Source organism: Hypanus sabinus, chromosome 7, assembly GCF_030144855.1.
Source record: "Hypanus sabinus isolate sHypSab1 chromosome 7, sHypSab1.hap1, whole genome shotgun sequence".
Classification (NCBI taxonomy): domain Eukaryota; kingdom Metazoa; phylum Chordata; class Chondrichthyes; order Myliobatiformes; family Dasyatidae; genus Hypanus; species Hypanus sabinus.
Genome location: NC_082712.1, coordinates 161,590,370 through 161,609,969, shown reverse-complemented (window position 1 = coordinate 161,609,969; position 19,600 = coordinate 161,590,370). Strand labels below are relative to the sequence as shown.

General features: G+C 40.6%; 1 protein-coding gene across 4 annotated transcripts in view; it reads left to right on the top strand.

Annotated features, from left to right (window-relative positions):
* Positions 1 to 19,600, top strand: part of ano5a (anoctamin 5a) — a 210,787-nt gene that overhangs the window by 177,818 nt on the left and 13,369 nt on the right. For all 4 annotated transcript variants that reach the window (XM_059976030.1, XM_059976029.1, XM_059976032.1 and 1 more), the window contains 2 exons: positions 1,508 to 1,638; positions 17,620 to 17,825. In XM_059976030.1, the coding sequence (XP_059832013.1) occupies positions 1,508 to 1,638; positions 17,620 to 17,825 (337 nt within the window). The remainder of the gene's footprint in view (positions 1 to 1,507; positions 1,639 to 17,619; positions 17,826 to 19,600) is intronic.

Here is a 19,600-nt window from a genome sequence, read left to right as displayed (position 1 = left end):
AACGATGCTTAAAGCTCATTTTGGCCCTACTAGTGTGTTGGAGATTATGAAGAGAAAACTGATGCAGTTTGGAGGATTTTAACTCCCAATATTGGAGGGAATGTCTACAATTCTGGATCTGGGCATCCCATGTCGCCTGGTTCCAGAGTCTGATTTTCAATCCCATCCCCCTCCTTTTCACTCCTCATCCCTGCTGGTTCCTTGGCTAAATTGTTAAATACAGGGCTCTTTCACATTTTAAGGAATTAATAAACAAACTTCAGCTCTTGTTCAGCTCTTTGTGTTTGGAAGAATAACCTTGAAAGTTAGGTAATAGTTTTTTTTTTACCAGGTTCAATTACTCCTCATGAACCCAGCTCTCTGTTCACTAGAGTTACTGAGGTTCAGTGAGAAAAGAGGTGGCCTGGGAAACCTATTTCATAGACTAGATAGATCTGCAGGGAAAAAAAAACTTGCTGCTCCATTTTGTCAGTCCCAGAGCATCATGTATAAATCTGACTCCTTCTTCCCTCAACCCCACCCATGAGTGCCTTATGACAGAAGCAATAAATAAAGTCCTTGGCCAATAAAGAGCGAAATTTCTGTGTGATCTCCATTTGAGCAGTCAAGCCCAGTCCAGAGAATCACATAAACCATTTGTTATCCTTCATCACCAAGGACAAAAGACTGCAGATGTTGGAATCTGGAGAAATAATCGATCTTCGGGAGGAACTCAGCAGGTCGAGCAGTGTCTGGGTGGGTGATGCACCATCAATAACTCTCTGAGATATGAACAAGCAGTGGTTGACCACCATACTACATCCTGGAGACAGAGAGGCCGGGCTCAGGCCCCAATCGCCTTTATACCGGGGTCTGTGGGAGGAGCCACAGGAGCAGTCAGCAGGGGGCGTGTCCAGACAGGTATATGTAGTTCACCACAGTGGGGGCAGGGAAGAAATTGTCCATGTTTGAGATTGAAGCTCCTTATCCGGATTATAGCAACTCCGTCTTGAAGGAAGATAGGTTGTCAGCATCCAACACAAACTGAGACTTTACTTTAGAGCCAGGGTGCCCAATGTTTCTTAGGCATTAGAGCCATGACATTAACGGAAGGATTTGTGAGCCCCAGGACGGGAAACCCTGCTCCAGGATAATTGGAATCTCCCAACATCCAGTACCTACTCACCTACCTTTACACAGTTCAGATTTCTCTCAAACACACTGTGGATTAGAAACAAAAATTAATATTTTAAATTAGCATGCTGAATGCAGCTTTCTTTCATTATTTTTGCAAGTAACAAGCAAATTTCAAACCGAGCCCATAATTGTGTGATGGTATGCTACACTCAGGGATTTGATCAGATTTCTCGATCTGTCTTTAAGATGTGCCTCTTTTGTCATCTTGCAAGGGTTTTCAGAGATAAAGCACACAGTGGTCATTGGGTACCTCTGTAAATCAGGATTGTTTTCTGCTCCGGACAATCAGTGCAGGATAAAGCTCTTCATTTATGTTATGCTATTTCTGCAGCTGGATAAAAAATTGGTGGGTGAGTCGAAATGCCAGGCATCATCCGGAGCGACTGTACTCCCGCTGGGAGCAGGACCATGACCTACAGGACATGGGCCAGCTCGGCCTCTTCTATGAATACTTGGAAATGGGTGAGTAAAGTAATCTGTCAACATCCTCCTTATCGAGGACAAGTGCATTGCTGTTCGACCTATGATTACTTCTCAAAAAGAACACTAATGAATTTTGTGCTCTATCAAAATTATGGTGGTGCAGATTTTTTTCTTGGTTCCAACATCCAATTCCTCAATATTTCAACTATATTCAAAGGGGAATTAATTTGAATTTTAATGCAAAAGATACAAGGGGGGTGTGAAGGAAAATCTTCCTCACAATGGCTTTGGGTATAAAAGCTGTGAAACCTTGCCCTTGTAAATTCAGTAAGGGAAGTCATCTCATATCCTTTCTTCCGCACAATGAGGGAGTGATAAAATTAGATCATAAAATAAGATATAGGAGCAGAATTAAGCCATTTGGCCCATCGAGTCTGCTCCACCATTTCATCATGGCCAATCCATTTTCCCTCGCAGCCCCAGTCTCCTGCCTTCTTCCTGAATCCCTTCATGCCCCGACCAATCAAGAATTTATCAACCTCTGCATTAACTATACATAAAACTTGGCCTCCACAGCGGGACTGTGGCAACAGATTTCACAGGTTCGTCACTCTGGCTAAAGGAATTTCTCCTCACCTCCATTCCAAAAGGATGACGCCCTATTCTGAGCCTGTGTCCTCTGCTCATATACTCCCCCACCATAGGAAACATCCTCTTCTCATCCACTCAATTAAGGCCTTTCACCATTCAGTAGGTTTCAATGAGGTCACCCCTCATTCTTCAGAGTTCTAGTGAATGCAGGTCTAGAGCCATCAATCGCCCTTCATATGACAAGCCCTTCAATCCTGGAATCATTTTCATCCATCTCCTTTAAACCATCTCCAGTTTCAGCACATCCTTTCTCGGATAAGGGGCCTGAACGTGCTCACAAGACAGTGCTTTATAAAGTTTTGACATTACATCCTGGCTTTTATATTCTGGTCCTCTCAAAATGAATACTAACTTTGCATTTGCCTTCCTCACCACAGACTCAACCTGCAAATTAACATTTACGGAATCCTGCACAAGGACTCCCAAGTCCCCTTTGCACCTGGGTTTTTTGTATTTGCACTCCATTTAGTAAACAGTCAACCCTTTCATTTTTTCTACCAAAATGCATGACCATACACTACCTGTTACAGCATTCCATCTGCCAATACTTTGCCCATTCTCCTAATCTAAGTCCTTCTGTAACCTCAAAACCATCTGCCCATCCACCTATCTTCATATAGTCTACAAAATTTGCAACAAAGCCATCAACACCATCATCCAAATCACTGACATATAAAATAAAAAGGTCCCCGCGCAACCAGTCAGAAAAGGCTCTCTTTATTCCCACTCTTTGCTCCTGCCAATCAACCACTGCATTATACATGCTAGAATCTTTCCTGTAATACCATGGACTCATAGCTTGTTAAGTAGCCTCGTGTGACACCTTGTCAAAGGCCTTCTGAAAGCCCAAGTACACAACATGAACTGATTCTCCTCTGTCTATCCTGCTTGTTATATCTTCAAAGAATTCCAACAGATTTGTCAGGCAAGGTTTTCCTTTGAGGAAACCATAGCCGATTTTATCATGTGCCTCCAAGTACCCTGAGACCTCATCCTTAACAATCAACTCCAACATTTTCCCAACCACTGAGGTCAGACTAACTGGCCTATAGTTTCCTTTCTTCTGCTTCTTTCTCTCTTCTTGAAGAGTGGAGTGACATTTGCAATATTCCAGTCTTCTAGACCATTCCAAAACTTAGTGATTCTGGAAAGATCATTGCTAATGTCTTCACGATCTCTTCAGCCACCATTTTCAGAACTCTGGGGTGTACACCATCTGGTCCAGGTGACTTACCCATCTTCAGAACTTTCAGTTTCCCAAGAACCTTCTCTCTAGTTATGTTTACTTCACACACTTCATACCCACTGAAACCTGGAAATTCCACCACACTGCTAGTGTCTTCCACTGTGCGGATGGACACAAAATATTCATTCAGTTCATCTGCCATTTTTCTTGTCCTCCATTACTATCTCTCCAGCACTGTTTTCCAGAGGTCCAATATCCACTCTCGCCTCTCTTTTACACTGAAGAAACTTTTGGAATCCTCTTTAATATTATTAGCTAGCTTACTTCCGTATTACACCTTTACCTAAATGACATTTTTAGTTGCTTTCTGATGATTTTCAAAAATTTCCCAATCCTCTAACTCCCACTAACCTTTGCTATATTTTATGCCCCCTCTTTGGCTTTTATGTTGGCTTTGACATCTCTTGTTTGCCATGGTTGTGTCAGTGTTCATTCAGAATACTTCTTCCTCTTTGGGATTACATATCCTGTGCCGTCCGAATTACTTTCAGAAATTCCAGCCATTGCTGCTCTGCCATCATCCCTGCCAGTGTTCTTTTTCAATCAATTTTAGCCAACTCCTCTGTCATGTCTCTGTAATTCCCTTTACTCCACTGTAATATTGATGCACTGATTTAACTTCTCTGTCTCAAGTTTCAGGGTGAATTCAATCGTACTGTGATCACTTTCCCCTAAGAGTTCTTTTACCTTAAGCTCTCTAATCAATTCTAGTTCATTGTACAACACCCAATCCAAAATAACTGATCTTCTCATGGGCTCAACCATGAACTGCTCTAAAAAGCCACCTCATAAGCAGTCTAGAAATTCCCCCTCCTGTAATCCAGCACAAACCTGATTTTCCCAGTCCCCCTTTTGCATGTATTTTCAATCTCCCATTGTAATTTGTAGGGAACATCCTTACTATTGTTTGTCTGTACACATTTCCCATCAGGATATTTTTACCCTTGCAGTTCCTTAGGTCTAGCCACAATGATCCAACACCTTCTGACCCTATGTCACCTCTTTCTAATGATTTGATTTTAATTTTTACCAAAAGCGCGACGCCACCCCCTCTGCCTTTCTGCAGATCCTTTTGATACAATATGTGTCCTTGGACATTAAGCTCCCAGCTATGATCTTTCAGCCATGTTTCCGTGATGCCTACTGTTATGTATTCAGGCAACAATAAATATATGAGTTCGGCAAGGGTTTCTTATAACAAACAACACGTTTATTAAACACAGAAAACAAACCCCCCAAAAGTAAACAAACACTACCGTAACCGGAAACAGCTGCTGAGCGGCAGCCCAAACAGTTCTTAAAGTGATATTCCAAAAACAGTTCTTAAAAGTGGTATTGCCAAAAGTTCGATATGCTCACAGTCCATTTAAAAGGAGAGACTTTATAGGACGATTTAAATTCTGTTTCACATTGCTTGCTTCGATCCCCGACGTCGAACTTCCCACGAAGAATTTATGAAACAGAACGGCTTAAAGGCACTGACCTTTCCTTCTCCACTACCTTCAATCCTTTCTAGTTAAACCTAGGGATTAACACGAAGATAGTCAACAAAATCCTTCCAAATAAGGATCAAACAAAGGTCGCCCCCGTTTCACCGTAGAAAGCGATTCTCCTCGATCTTTAACTTCCAACTTCCAATCTTCACTCTCCACTAATTTCGAACTAACAGAATCATAAAGAACCTGCTGGCAATGACCTTTTAAACTTTAGCATTAAATAAAAACTTCATCCTTCAGCTAAACTGTGTCATCACTTAAAACACGCAGTGGCATGAAGTCAACCTGGCAAATCCAGCCACGAACTGCCCCTCCTCACAGGGTGGGGTCTACCTTTTATAACCTGTAAAAAAAAAACCCATCACATGATCTCTACTGGCGGGAAAATGACGTCACTCCACCATAACAAGACCATCACCTCAAGACCAGTACAGCTTCAACCCCAGTCACATGACAAGGGCACCACTGTCATGTGTCACGAATACGTAACACCTCCCTCCAAAAAAACATTTTTGGTCTGACAAGAACAAAAATTTTTAACAATTGCTTACAAGAAAAACAAAGGTATAAATTTTATAACATATACAATACACAACACCATCATATAACAGCTTATAACTCACAATACAGTAGGAGTGTTACAATTGGAAAAAAAACCACTCCATAAAAAAAATACAGTGTACATTCAACATCGAGATAGACAATCAGCAACCACATTATCTTTACCTTTAATATGAGTTATCATAATATTGTACTCTTGTAACATCAAGCTCCAATTTAATAATCTTCTGTTTTTGTTTTTCATCTTACTCAGAAAAACTAACCGATTATGATCAGTGTAAACAATAAGTGGTTTTTGAGTTGTACCAACATATACCTCAAAATATTCCAAAGCTGAAACAAGAGATAACAATTCTTTCTCTATTGTCGAATAGTTTCTTTGATGCTTATTAAATTTCTTAGAAAAGTAAGCTACTGGATGATCAACCTCATCACCCTCATTCCTTTGCATTAATACTGCTCCTGCAGCCTCATCACTAGCATCCACAGCCAATGAAAAAGGTTTTCCAAAGTCAGGTGCCTTAAGCACAGGTTGTTGACATATCATTGTTTTCAATTTTTCAAATGCTTCTTGACAAGGCACCGTCCATACAAACTTCTCATTCTTCCGCAGAAGGTTAGTTAATGGAAGGGCAACATTAGCAAAATTCTTACAAAATTTCCGATAATATCCTACCATTCCCAAAAACCTTCTGACAGTCTTTTTCCCCGTTGGAGTGGGAATCTCTAAAATTGCCTGAACTTTTGCCTGAACAGGAGCTACCTTACCTTGACCCACAACATAACCAAGGTAAGTCACAGTGGCATGTCCAAATTCACTCTTAGCTAAATTAATAGTTAAGTTAGCTTTTGAAAGCCTTTCAAACAATTTCTCCATCACAATAATGTGTGCTTCCCAAGTATCATTTCCTGTCACTAAATCATCAATATAAGCATCAGTATCTGTCAATCCCTGAATCACAAAGTTAATCATCCTCTGGAAAGTACCTGGGGCATTCTTCATCCCAAATGGAAGAACATTATACTCATATAACCCAGATGGAGTTACAAATGCAGAAATCTCTCTACCTCTGTCCGTTAATGGAACACACCAATACCCCTTCAATAAATCAATCTTTGTAAGGAACTTTGCTTTTCCAACTTTATCTACACAATCATCTACTCTAGGAATTGGATATGCATCTGTTTTCGTTACAGCATTCACCTTCCTATAATCCGTACAAAACCTAATACTACCATCTGGCTTTGGCACCATAACACATGGTGAACTCCAATTCGAGTTAGAATGTCTAATGATATTATTCTCTAACATATATTCAATTTCTTTCTCAGCAAGTTCACATTTTTCCATGTTCATCCTATATGGATGTTGTTTAATAGGTTTGGCATCCCCAACATCTACATCATGTGAAGCTATAGTAGTCCTTCTCGGAACATCTGGAAACAACTCCCTATATTTAAAAATCAACTCCTTCATCTGTTGTCTCTGCTCTAACTGTAAATGTGCTAATTTTTCATCAATATTTTCCAGAATGGTTGAATTTGGTAACCTAACAGAAACAATGTTGGATTTAGAATGAAAGTCAGATGAATCATCTATCATGTTCCTAGTTAAATCAAACTCACTCTCACTAACCACAACAGTCACAGTATCAGATTGTTTCTCAAAATATGGTTTCAACATATTTATATGGCAAAGTTGTGTTGACCTTCTACGATCTGGAGTTTTTACCACGTAATCCACATCATTGATTTTAGACACAATTTCATAAGGACCATGAAATCTAGCTTGTAAAGGATTTGTCTGCACTGGGAAAAGATCCAACACCTTATCTCCAGGCTTAAACATCCTCATCCTCGCTTCTTTATCATACCAAGTCTTCATTTTCTCCTGAGCCAACTTTAAATTTTCCTTAGCTAAGCTACAAGCTTTATGTAACCTGTCCTTAAATTTCAACACATAGTCCAACAAATTAGTGTGTACTTCCTTATTAAACCACTGTTCTTTCAATAAAGCTAAAGGCCCTCTAACTCTATGCCCAAACACAAGTTCAAATGGACTAAAACCTAGATTCCTGTACTGATTCCCTTACTGCAAATAAAAGTAAGTTTATACCCTCATTCCAGTCACTTTCATTTTCTACACAAAATGTCCTAATCATATTCTTGAGGGTAGAATGAAACCTCTCCAAGGCACCCTGCGATTCTGGATGGTATGCAGACGAAGTGATTTGCTTAGCTCCCAATTTATAAATTATCTGTTGAAACAATCCAGACATAAAATTACTGCCTTGATCAGTTTGTATCTCCTTAGGTAATCCAAAATAAGTAAAAAAATTTATAAGGGCCTTTGTCACAGTCTTAGCTCTTATATTCCTAAGTGGTACAGCCTCTGGAAACCTAGAAGAAGTACACATGATAGTCAACAAATACAGATAACCAGTTTTTGTCTTTGGTAATGGACCAACACAATCTACAATAACTTTAGAAAATTGTTCACCAAATGCTGGGATAGGTTGTAATGGAGCTACTGGTGTAACCTGATTTGGTTTACCCACAATTTGACAAGTATGGCACGTTTTACAAAACATCGCCACATCTTTTCTTAGACCAGGATAGTAAAAATGTTTTAAAATCTTGTCCACAGTTTTCCTTACCCCTTGATGTCCACCTAAAGGCACACTATGAGCTAAACTCAAAATCTCGTTTCGATAAACTTTTGGAACAACTACCTGGTAAACAACATTCCAATCCTCACTTGCAGGAATTGTAGGTGATCTCCACTTCCTCATCAACACTCCTTTTTCCAAGTAATATCCTACTGGCACCTTATCAATTTCACTATCTAGTAAAGCCTGCTCTTTTAATTTTGTAATCTCAGAGTCTCTATTCTGCTCTGCTATCATCTCCTTCCTAGACAAAGATAAATCTTTATAGTCAGACTTACTCCAAGAATCTTGTTCAAACAACAAAGATAAGAAAGTCTCTGACACATCCTCAAAACTCAAATCCTGAGTTGAACAGTCCTGAATAACAACCTCATTCTGCGCATCAATCTTTTTAGCCATAGCTCTAGTCACAACACAGGAAGAATCTGTGTTAGAATTCAACTCTGGTTCCTCTGACTCCATTGTCAAATGCACTTCAGGAAAAACTTGTCCACCTGCCAAAATCATTACCTAACAATAAAGAAATACCCTTCACAGGTAAGCTATGCTGTAATCCTACTTTAACAAATCCTGTAACTAACCCTGACTTTAAATTTACTTTATGTAAATGTACAGGCATAAAATCACTTCCAACACCTCTTATGTAATTTACCTCACCAGTATCAAACTCTTCATTAAACTTCAACACACTGTCTAACATCAGTGATTGAGAAGCACCAGTATCCCTAAGGATTTTTATTGGCACCAGAGTAGATCCTTCCTTCAAGGATACAAACCCTTCAGTTACAAAATGATCATATCCCTTTCTAACTTGGTCAGACTCTAACAAAGCCTCATTTGTTTTTATCAAACCCTGTAACTTTACAGGTGCTTCAGTTGCACACAAGCATCTGGAACTGCTTCCTTCTCTTTCTTTTTCAATCTGAAACAGTTAGCTATTACATGGCCAGGCTTCTTACAATAGTTACAAGTAAGACCAAACTGTCTTTCCTTCACAGGCTTTCCTTTCTCATCAACTTTCTCATTAACCTCTGATTTAATTTCAGATTTACCTGGAGTCTCCATGTTATTTTTCCTCTTAAAAATTCTGCCCTGAGGAAATTTGTTCTTATGGATCAAAACATACTCATCAGCTAATCTAGCACAGTTCTGCAATTTATCAGTATCCTTCTCATTTAAGTAGGTCCTTACTTCAACAGGAATGCTTCTTTTAAATTCCTCCATTAAAATCAGCTCTCTCAATGTATCATAGTCCCCATTTACATTTTTAGAAGAAACCCATCTCTCAAAACACATAGCTTTATCATAGGCAAATTCCACATAAGTTTTTTCCACAGACTTTTTCAAACTTCTGAATCTTTCCCTATATGCTTCTGGGACTAACTCATATGCGTTTAAGATATGCCTCTTTACAATATCATAATCAAGTGCTTGTGCAGCTGTTAAAGTTGTGTAAACTTGTTGTGCTTTGCCTTTAATTACACTCTGTAACAACACTGACCATTTATCTTTCGGCCACTCAGACATCCGAGCAATAGTTTCAAAATGTTGAAAATACCTTTCCACTTCTGTTTCACTAAATGGAGGGACCAATTTAATTTCTTGACTAACAACAAACGTTTTTTTAGAACCAGAAGACTGATTCCCAGACTTTAATTCCTCCATTGCATATGCAAATTCTCTCTTCTTTTGTTCCATCTCCAATTTACACCTCTCCAATTTCATTTGTTCGATTTGCAACTGCATCTCCAGATTACTTATTGGAAACGACTCTAAAATCGATTCATCAAAAACACCCGAATCCACATAGTGTGACGCGATTTTCCTCTGTATTACAGCCTTAGAAGTAGTCTGCAAAATACCTTTAAGTTGCAATCTACTAGCTATCTCAAACACCTCAGTTTTTTTCGCCTTCGCCAACACCTCCGCAGCTGGCGAAGCCAGAAACTCATCAATATTCATTGCTGCCGAATACCACAACAAGCCAAACAAAAGAACCGAGTAATCCCCGTTTCCAAAACACCGATTTAAAAGTTAGCAAGCATTTAAACTCAAATGATTCAATCCAGACGCAGCCCCCATATTTAATGTTACGTATTCAGGCAACAATAAATATATGAGTTCGGCAAGGGTTTCTTATAACAAACAACACGTTTATTAAACACAGAAAACAAACCCCCCAAAAGTAAACAAACACTACCGTAACCGGAAACAGCTGCTGAGCGGCAGCCCAAACAGTTCGTAAAGTGATATTCCAAAAACAGTTCTTTAAAGTGGTATTGCCAAAAGTTCGATATGCTCACAGTCCATTTAAAAGGAGAGACTTTATAGGATGATTTAAATTCTCTTTCATGTCGCTTGCTTCGATCCCCGACGTCGAACTTCCCACGAAGAATTTACGAAACAGAACGGCTTAAAGGCACTGACCTTTCCTTCTCCACTACCTTCAATCCTTTCTAGTTAAACCTAGGGATTAACACGAAGATAGTCAACGAAATCCTTCCAAATAAGGATCAAACAAAGGTCGCCCCCGTTTCACCGTAGAAAGCGATTCTCCTCGATCTTTAACTTCCAACTTCCAATCTTCACTCTCCACTAATTTTGAACTAACAAAATTATAAAGAACCTGCTGGCAATGACCTTTTAAACTTTAGCATTAAATAAAAACTTCAGCTAAACTGCATCATCACTTAAAACACGCAGTGGCATGAAGTCAACCTGGCAAATCCAGCCACGAACTGCCCCTCCTCACAGGGTGGGGTCTACCTTTTATAACCTGTTAAAAAAAAAACCGTTACATGATCTCTACTGGCGGGAAAATGACGTCACTCCACCATCACAAGACCTTCACCTCAAGACCAGTACAGCTTCAACCCCAGTCACATGACAAGGGCACCACTGTCATGTGTCACGAATACGTAACACTACAACATCATACCTGCCAATCTGCAATTTGTGCTGCAAGTTCATCTACCTAATTCCTTATACTGTGTACATTCAGATACAACACCTTCCGATCTGTATTCACACCCTTTTCGATTTTGTCGCAACATGCTGAACCCTTTGATTTCGAATTTTGTCTGAGGTCTTCCCAACATTTGCCTCCACAACCTCTGCACTAGCTGTTCTGGCTCTCTGGTTCCCGTTCCCCTACAACTCTAGTTTAAACCCCACCGTGCAACATTAACAAACCGTCCCTTCTGTACAGGTCCCAGCTTCTCTGAAAGAGAGACCAATGATCCAAAAATCTTATGCCCTCCGTCCTACACCAACTCCTTAGCCACAAATTAAACTGTATAATCTTACTGGTTCTAGCCTCCTGAGATCACAACCCTGAAGCTCCTGCCTTTTAACTTAGCACCTAACTCCCTGTACTCCCGATGCAGAACCTCATCACTTGTCCTACCCATGTCATTGGGACCTACATAGACCATGACTCCTGGCTGTTCACCTTTCCACTTAGATATCCCAGACCCTGACAACAAGGAGGCAACACTACATCTAGTTATCTCATTCTCACCCACAGAACCTCCTGTCCGTTCCCCTATCGAATCCCCTATCCACTCAGGCTGTCTTGTCTTTCTCCTTCTCATCTGAGTCACAGAGGCAGACTCGGTGCCAGGGACCCAACCACTGTGATGACTTTCCTCTGTTAAGGTCATTCCCCACCCATTTCCCCCACCCCCCACAACAGTATCCAATGTGATATACCTTTGCAGGAAAATAAGTGATGGGAATAGAGAAACATTTGAGCAGTCATACCCATAATGATAAAGGGATGTTGGATAGATTTGCAGAAGAAATGATCCCTAGATGGTGATGAAAATAGCATCAAACCAGGCTTTCGAGGGAGAATTAATGTATTCTTGCAGTCAATATGGATAAAAGTGGGGGAATATAACTGATGGGGTTGCTGTATGAGGAACTGGCTGTATTCTTGGAAACTCAGCTCAAGTCAGCAGATGGCAACTGTCCAGTGTTGTATGACAGACGGATTGCTTCCTTCTTTCTGATGGAGTGTTTGTTATCTATTTGATCCACCCACCAATGAGCGGTTGATTGAGAAATTTCTTGCACAATCGTGATTCTCATCTTGCAGCTTCTCCTAAAGTTGAAGCACCTACTCCAGCAACCATATTTTAAAATTAAATCATTCAGTTTTTAAATGAGTGCATCTAAAACATTACCCTTTACTCTGTAAAAATTGATACTGTTCCCTGGTTTATGTTGTGTACACAGAGCAAAAAACAAAATTGCAGACCCTTTCAAACATATCTGGAATATTTATTATAAGAGCTTTGAAACCTTGCCCTTTAAGTTCAGTAAGGGAAATCAGAAATTAATGATACCTCAGCTCGTTTCTTCCTCACAATGGAGAAGTGGAAAAAAATGCAGGAAATGAAGTGGTAGGAATAGAAGAACATTTGAGCATTCACACACAAAATGAAAAAGGAATGTTGGTTTGAATTACAGAAGAAATTAGCTTTTATTCATAGTCATTACTAAACTATTACCCACTGGCCCATGCTGCTCACAGCTTTATCTAGCATTGGGACGACCATGGAATCCAAAAATAGTCCAAATTCCCCCACAGTGCTCCAAAACTGGGATCATTCTGTGAACCATGATGTGAAAGTCAGTGTGACTCAATGAGGATGACTCAGCACAAGAACCGCCCAATTGTGTGTGAAGGAAAAGTTCAACCCAGTGTTCCTGTCGTGAGAGGTGGAAATCGGAAGGCTGGCCAACAGGGCTCTGGTGAAGTTGTATAGGCCATTCCCCAGGACAGTAGGTATAATGGATTATAGAAACATTGATGAATTACAGCCATATTATCGACTAAGATAGAGGAATGGGAAGCCCTACAGAGAGCAGCTAAAAGAATCATTAGAAGAGAAAAAAATGAAAAATGAAGGCAAGCTAGCAAACAGCATCAGTGTGGAGGGTAAAAGCTTTTTCAAATCTGTAAAAAAAAAAGAGAAATGAGAGTTGATATAGGACTACCAGAAAATGAGGCCAGAGAAATAATAACTGGGGTTAAGGAGCTGGCAGATGAACTAAATGAGTATTTTGCATCAGTCTTCACTGTGGAAGACACTAGCAGTGTGCCAGATGTTGTAGTGTGTGAAGGAAGAGAAGTGAGTTCAGTTACTATTACAAGGGAGAAGGTGCTCAAAAAGCTGAAAGACCTAAGGGTACATAAGTCACCCGGACCAGATGAACTGCACCCTAAGATTCTGAAGGAGGTAGCATGAGAGATTCTGGAGGCATTAACAATGATCTTTCAAAAACCATTGGACTCTGACATGGTGCCAGAGAACTGAGAAACTGCAAATGTCCCTCCGATCTTTAAGAAAGGAGGAAGGCAGAAGAAAGGAAACTGTAGACCAGTGGCTGAAAAGATGTTGGAGTCGATTGTTAAGGATGAGGTGATGGAGTACTGGTGACACAGGACAAGATGGGACAAAGCCAGCATGATTTCCTTAAGGGAAAATCCTGCCTGACGAACCTGTTGGAATTCTTTGAGGAGATTACAAGAAGGATAGATAAAGGTGATGCAGTGGGTGTTTTATATTTGGACTTTCAGAAGGCCTTTGACAAGGTACCACACCTGAGGCTGCTTACCAAGTTAAGAGCTCAAGGTATTACAGGAAATTTACTAACATGGTTAGAGCATTGGCTGATTGGCAGGACGCGGCAAGTAAGAATGAAATTATCCTTTTCTAGTTGACTGCCAGTGACGTGGTGTCCTGCAGGGGTTGCTGTTGGGACTGCTTTTTATGCTGTATATCAATTATTTAGATGATGGAATAGATGGCTTTGTTGGCAGGTTTGCAAATAATACAAATGTTGGTGGAGGGGCAGGTAGTGTTGAGGAAACAGGTAGGCTTGGATAGATTAGGAGAATGGGCAAGAAAGTGGCAAATGAAATTCAGGTTTTCCCCGCTATCCCAAGGTAGAAGGTATGAAATGGTTCGTAAGCCAGAATGTCATAAAGTGAATAAGCAATTACCATTTATTTATATGGGGAAAAATTTCTGAGCATTGCCAGACCCAAAAGATAACCTACAAAACCATGCCAAATAACACACAAAACCCAATATAACAGTAACATATAGTAAAAGCAGGAATGATATGATAAATACACAGCCTATATAAAGTAGAAATACTTTTCTGCAATCATTGCATCAGTGTCTAGCGTAGCGAAAATCTCACAAGAGCTCTCAGCGGAAGCAGTCTCTCCAGTAACCTTTAAGCTATGAAGCTGCCAAATCATACCAACTAACACATAAAAATACACAGCCTATATAAAGTAGAAATAATGTATGTACAGTGTAGTTTCACTTACCAGAGTTGGGAAGACAGCAATCACGACACCTATTATTGAGGTTATTTTCTCTACGGTATTTTTCAATAAAAGGACTAATGTATCCACTCATGTACTCAGAAAAAAGCACTTTGATATTCCAACCACTTGGATGTGAACGGAACACAACAGGAAGTGTATTCTTATCAACGCCTTTAAGTGCCCTCGGATTTTCTGAATGGTACACTAGTAGAGGCTTAAGGACAGCATCACCAGTTGCGTTAATAATAGGCATTAGGGTAAACCTGTCCTTCGATGCCTTGTGTCCCTTAGCCTGCTTTTCTTCTATCGAAATAAATGTCTTGCTCGCCAATTTTTTTTCCAATAAATTGCAATTTTGTCACAGTTAAACACTTGCTTATACGAATAACCATCTTCTGTAATTATTTTCTTCAGTTCTGCTGGGAACTTTTTGGCAGCTTCAGTATCAGCCAAAGCACTCTCTCCAGTAAACGTTAACCTATGAAGCCGCCCTCGCCTCAGAGACCGATCAAACCATTCAGGACTACCTTTAAATTCCACTTTAGCAACATTTTCATCAACATCGTCCAGTGCTTTCTGTTTCAGCTTATTAAAAAGACTGACTGATTTCTCAAGTATAAGATAAAGGAACACCACGCTCTGTACACCCATCAATCCATTCAATCAATAGACTTTCCATTTTATCCATTATTGGATGCCAACTAAAAGAGACCACTTTGCTATGAGCAGAACCAACAGTAACATCAGCAGCTTTCACGATTCTTTATAGTGCGAATGGTGGATGCAGTCAAGTTCAACGTGCAGACAATGTCCTTTCTTCATTCACCATGATAGAAACGCTTAATTTTGTCTAGTTTTACGCAAAGTGTAACACCCTTACGAGCTCTTTTAGGCTTTTCCGATACCCTAGAACTTAACTTGCTAACGGGTGAACAAAATAGGTCAAGATACTGTAAAGCACAGATGCCCATAGGCACGTGTTTAAGCAATGCCAGCTAGAATGCAGTTCTGGGGGAGGAGCCTGGCTGCTCGGGGGGCGCACTGCCTTCTTTCATGCGCTGCCTTTTTTCATAACAGTGAAAACACTCTTCTGTTAGTGAAAACAGGTAACTAATGTAGGTCTTTCGAAACGGCGAGGTGTCATAAAGCGAACATTTGAAAAACGTGGGCCACTTGTACTATGCATGGTTATGCACTTTGGTAGTAGAAATAAATGTGCAGACTATTTTCTAAATAGGGAGAAAATCCAAAAATCTGAGATGCAAAAGGACTTGGGAGTCCTTATGTGGAACAACCTAAAAATGAACTTGCAGCTAGAGTTGGTGGTGAGAATGACAAGTGCCATGTTAGCACATTAATTTCAAGAAGTCTAGAATACAAGAGCAGGTATGTGATTCTGAGGCTTTATTAGGCACTGGTGAGGCCTCACCTTGAGTATTGTGAACAGTTTTGGGCTCCTCATCTAAGAAAAAATGTGCTGACTTTGGAGAGGGTCCAGAGGAGGTTTACAAGGATGATTCTGGGAATGAAAGGGTTATCATATGAGGAATGTTTGAAGTCTCTGGGTCTGTACTTGCTGGAATTCAGAAGGATGAGGAGCGGTCTCATTGAAACCTTACAAATGTTGAAAGGCCTAGACAGAGTAGGTGGGAAAGGATGTTTCCCATGATAGGGGAGTCTAGGACAAAAGGGCACAGCCTCAAGATAGAGGGGTGTTCATTTAAAACAGAGATGTGGAGAAATTTCTTTAGCCAGAGGGTGGTGAATTTGTGGAATTTGTTACATCCCAAGGTTGTTGGGTATATTTAAGGCAGAGATTGGTAGGTTCTTGATTGGTCACAGCATCAAAGGTTACAGGGAGAAGGCCTGGGAATAGGTTTGAGGCAGTGTAAAAAGGATCAGCCAAATGGCCTAATTCTGCTCCTACGCCTTATGGTCATAAGGACTTGGAACAATGGAGACAAGAGGTCATCAATGGTCTCTGCTCTACTGGGAGCTAAGGACCCAAGAAGTGAAGGAAAGAAATTGATACTATACACACAAAATGCTGGTAGAACACAGCAGGCCAGGCAGCATCTATAAGGAGAAGCACTGTCGACATTTCGGGCCGAGACCCTTCGTCAGGACTGACCGGAAGGAAAGATAGTAAGAGATTTTAAAGTAGTGGGGGGAGGGGGAAATGCAAAATGATAGGAGAAGACCGGAGGGGGTGGGATGAAGCTAAGAGCTGGAAAGGTGATTGGTGAAAATGATACAGAGAAGGGAAAGGATCATGGGACGGGAGGCCTCGGGAGAAAGAAAAGGGGTGGGGGGAGCACCAGAGGGAGATGGAGAACAGGCAGAGAGAGAGAGAGAGAGAAAAACAAACAATTAAATATGTCAGGGATGGGGTAAGGAGGGGCATTAACGGAAGTTAGAGAAGTCAATGTTCATGCCATCAGGTTGGAGGCTACCCAGCCGATGTTGTTCCTCCAACCTGAGTTTGGATTCATTTTGGCAGTAGAGGAGGCCGTGGATAGATATATCAGAATGGGAATGGGACGTGGAATTAAAATGTGTGGCCACTGGGAGATCCTGCGTTCTCTGGCGGACCGAGCGTAGGTGTTCAGTGAAACGGTCTCCCAGTCTGCGTCGGGTCTCACCAATATATAAAAGGCCACATCGAGAGTACCGGACACAGTATACCACACCAGCCGACTCACAGGTGAAGTGTCGCCTCACCTGGAAGAAATTGATCTCTGAATTGCAATTTCTGAGTAAATATCCACAAATGTAAATCTGATATGATTTATTTGAGTTGAGCAGCCATTTTGTTGCATTTTTAAAATAAAAAATCAGCTTTCAAAAGCTTTAATAATATTCCTTAGACGTTGTGGGCTTTCTATATTTTTTTCATCAATCAAAAATTTCATCCTGTCCTCGGGCTGAAAAATTGTTGGCTACTAACTTTGAGTGGTAAGAGACTGATAATATCTGATATTTAGATGGACATTGAACACAGAAACAATCACACTTGGTTACTGATGTCATCTGCTGTTTGTTTTGCAGTTATCCAGTTTGGTTTTGTTACTCTTTTCGTGGCCTCGTTTCCTCTGGCTCCCGTTCTGGCTCTGCTGAACAACATCATTGAGATCCGTGTGGATGCGTGGAAGTTTATCACGCAGTTCCGGAGGCCAGTGGCATCAAAGGCTCACAGCATAGGGATCTGGCAGCAGATACTGAATGGCATTGCTATCTTATCTGTCGTTACAAATGTAAGTGTTCTGTTTCCCACCGGGACTGTGGTGCCAAGGTGTTTAGAGCATTATACGTCCGGCATAAGAGCCTCAAAGTGCCACTCATAGCCCAGACGCCATGGCACAGTTGGTGAAGTTGCTGCGTCACAGTTGTAGAGATCTAAACAGTGTGGAATTGCACGTTCTCCCTGTGACGGTGGGAGCTTCCTTTGAGCACTCCCGTTTGCATTCACCTTACCATCGACCTGAGTGGTGGTAGTTTACTGAGCTATTGTAAATCTCCCTGAGTGTATAGGTAAGGGCAGTGTTTTTTACAAGGATAAGCTACAGATTAACACACCTCCAAGTGGAGCACAACCATGTCATAGGTTTTGGAGGGTTGCATGCCTCAGTGACCTGGAGAGCTATGTTCTTTGGAGTTAGGGCCTTGTGCTTTGGCTCTTGGTTGGATCACCCAAAGCAAAGAGGTAAAAGGGTAGAGACAAGATGAAGAGTGGTCCACCAGTCCTCCAAGTTCAGGGGTTCTCTCAGGGCTATAACCCTGACTGTTATGGAAACAGCAATGAAGAATCCTATATCTGTATGTGACTTGGCTTGACTTGTACTCTGCTGATCATAAGAACTTCTCTTTTTTTGTTCAAGAACTTAGATATTGATGATAAGGCCAGCATCTCTCTCTCTCCATCAATCTCTACCTATTACCTCAGTCACTCTGTAAGTAATAATCACCATGAAACAAATGCTATAACATCCATTTCAGTCCACCAATTTCTTATAGGAAGCAAACATGCCATTGTTACCTCATTTGTGACCAGAAGCCTACCACAGTGGTTGGCTCTCAACTCTAACCTAAAATGGCTTGCAAAACTATTCGGCCTGGAAGTATTAAGGATCAACTTTATTGGCTGTATACATTTACATAGATTAGGAATTTACTGTCATCTGTTATGCAACAGAAAATCAACATTCAACAATTCTAAAGAATAAAGAATATAAAAATAATTTAGAATTTAAAGTACAGATATAGAATAAAATGTGCATAAACACATAAATATGAGTACGTATTTACAATGTAAATAGCATTATAAAAAGGGCTTATAGTGACTGAGGCCAAGATAACATTTCTCTTCCTTAATCACCTGTTGCACTTGTTTCGTGGCCTTGAGAGACATGCACAACAACACACAAGTCCCTTTCAATGTTAGCATCCCCAATTATTTATCATCCAGTAAGTAATTTTCTATTACATTCATTAAAAAGAATGATCATGAATCTCTGTGGATGAGATGTCATCCACTATGCTCTTACCCTCTGTCTCAGCATCACTATGTCCCTCCCTGAAGGCTCCTTGCATCTTTCTACAAGCTCATAATCATGCCCTTGTTTAGCAACTTTGAAATTATGACATTGGGTCCATTCAGTGAAATTATTGTTATAGGGTATGAATAGCCGTACCTGTAAGTCATGACCTGCTGTCTTAGAATGATTGGTTTGGTTCTACCCTCGGCTTTCTGTCTGACAACCAACTCTCTCTTCACATTAGTAATTTCCCCCTGACTCCATGTACTGCAACCCTGTTGACCAACTCCTCACATGGACCCTCCACAATGTCCTTCTGAAAATCCAAATACACCACGTGTACTTGTTTCCCTTTTAACTATGCTATTATTCTATTCCAAAGATGTATGGTTGTTCTGATTGTGACTGAAGTCACTGAGAGACACTGAAGTTGGCGGATAAAGAAATCTTTATTTGTCAGAACAAGCAGGATTCACTCTTAGAAGAGGTCTCCC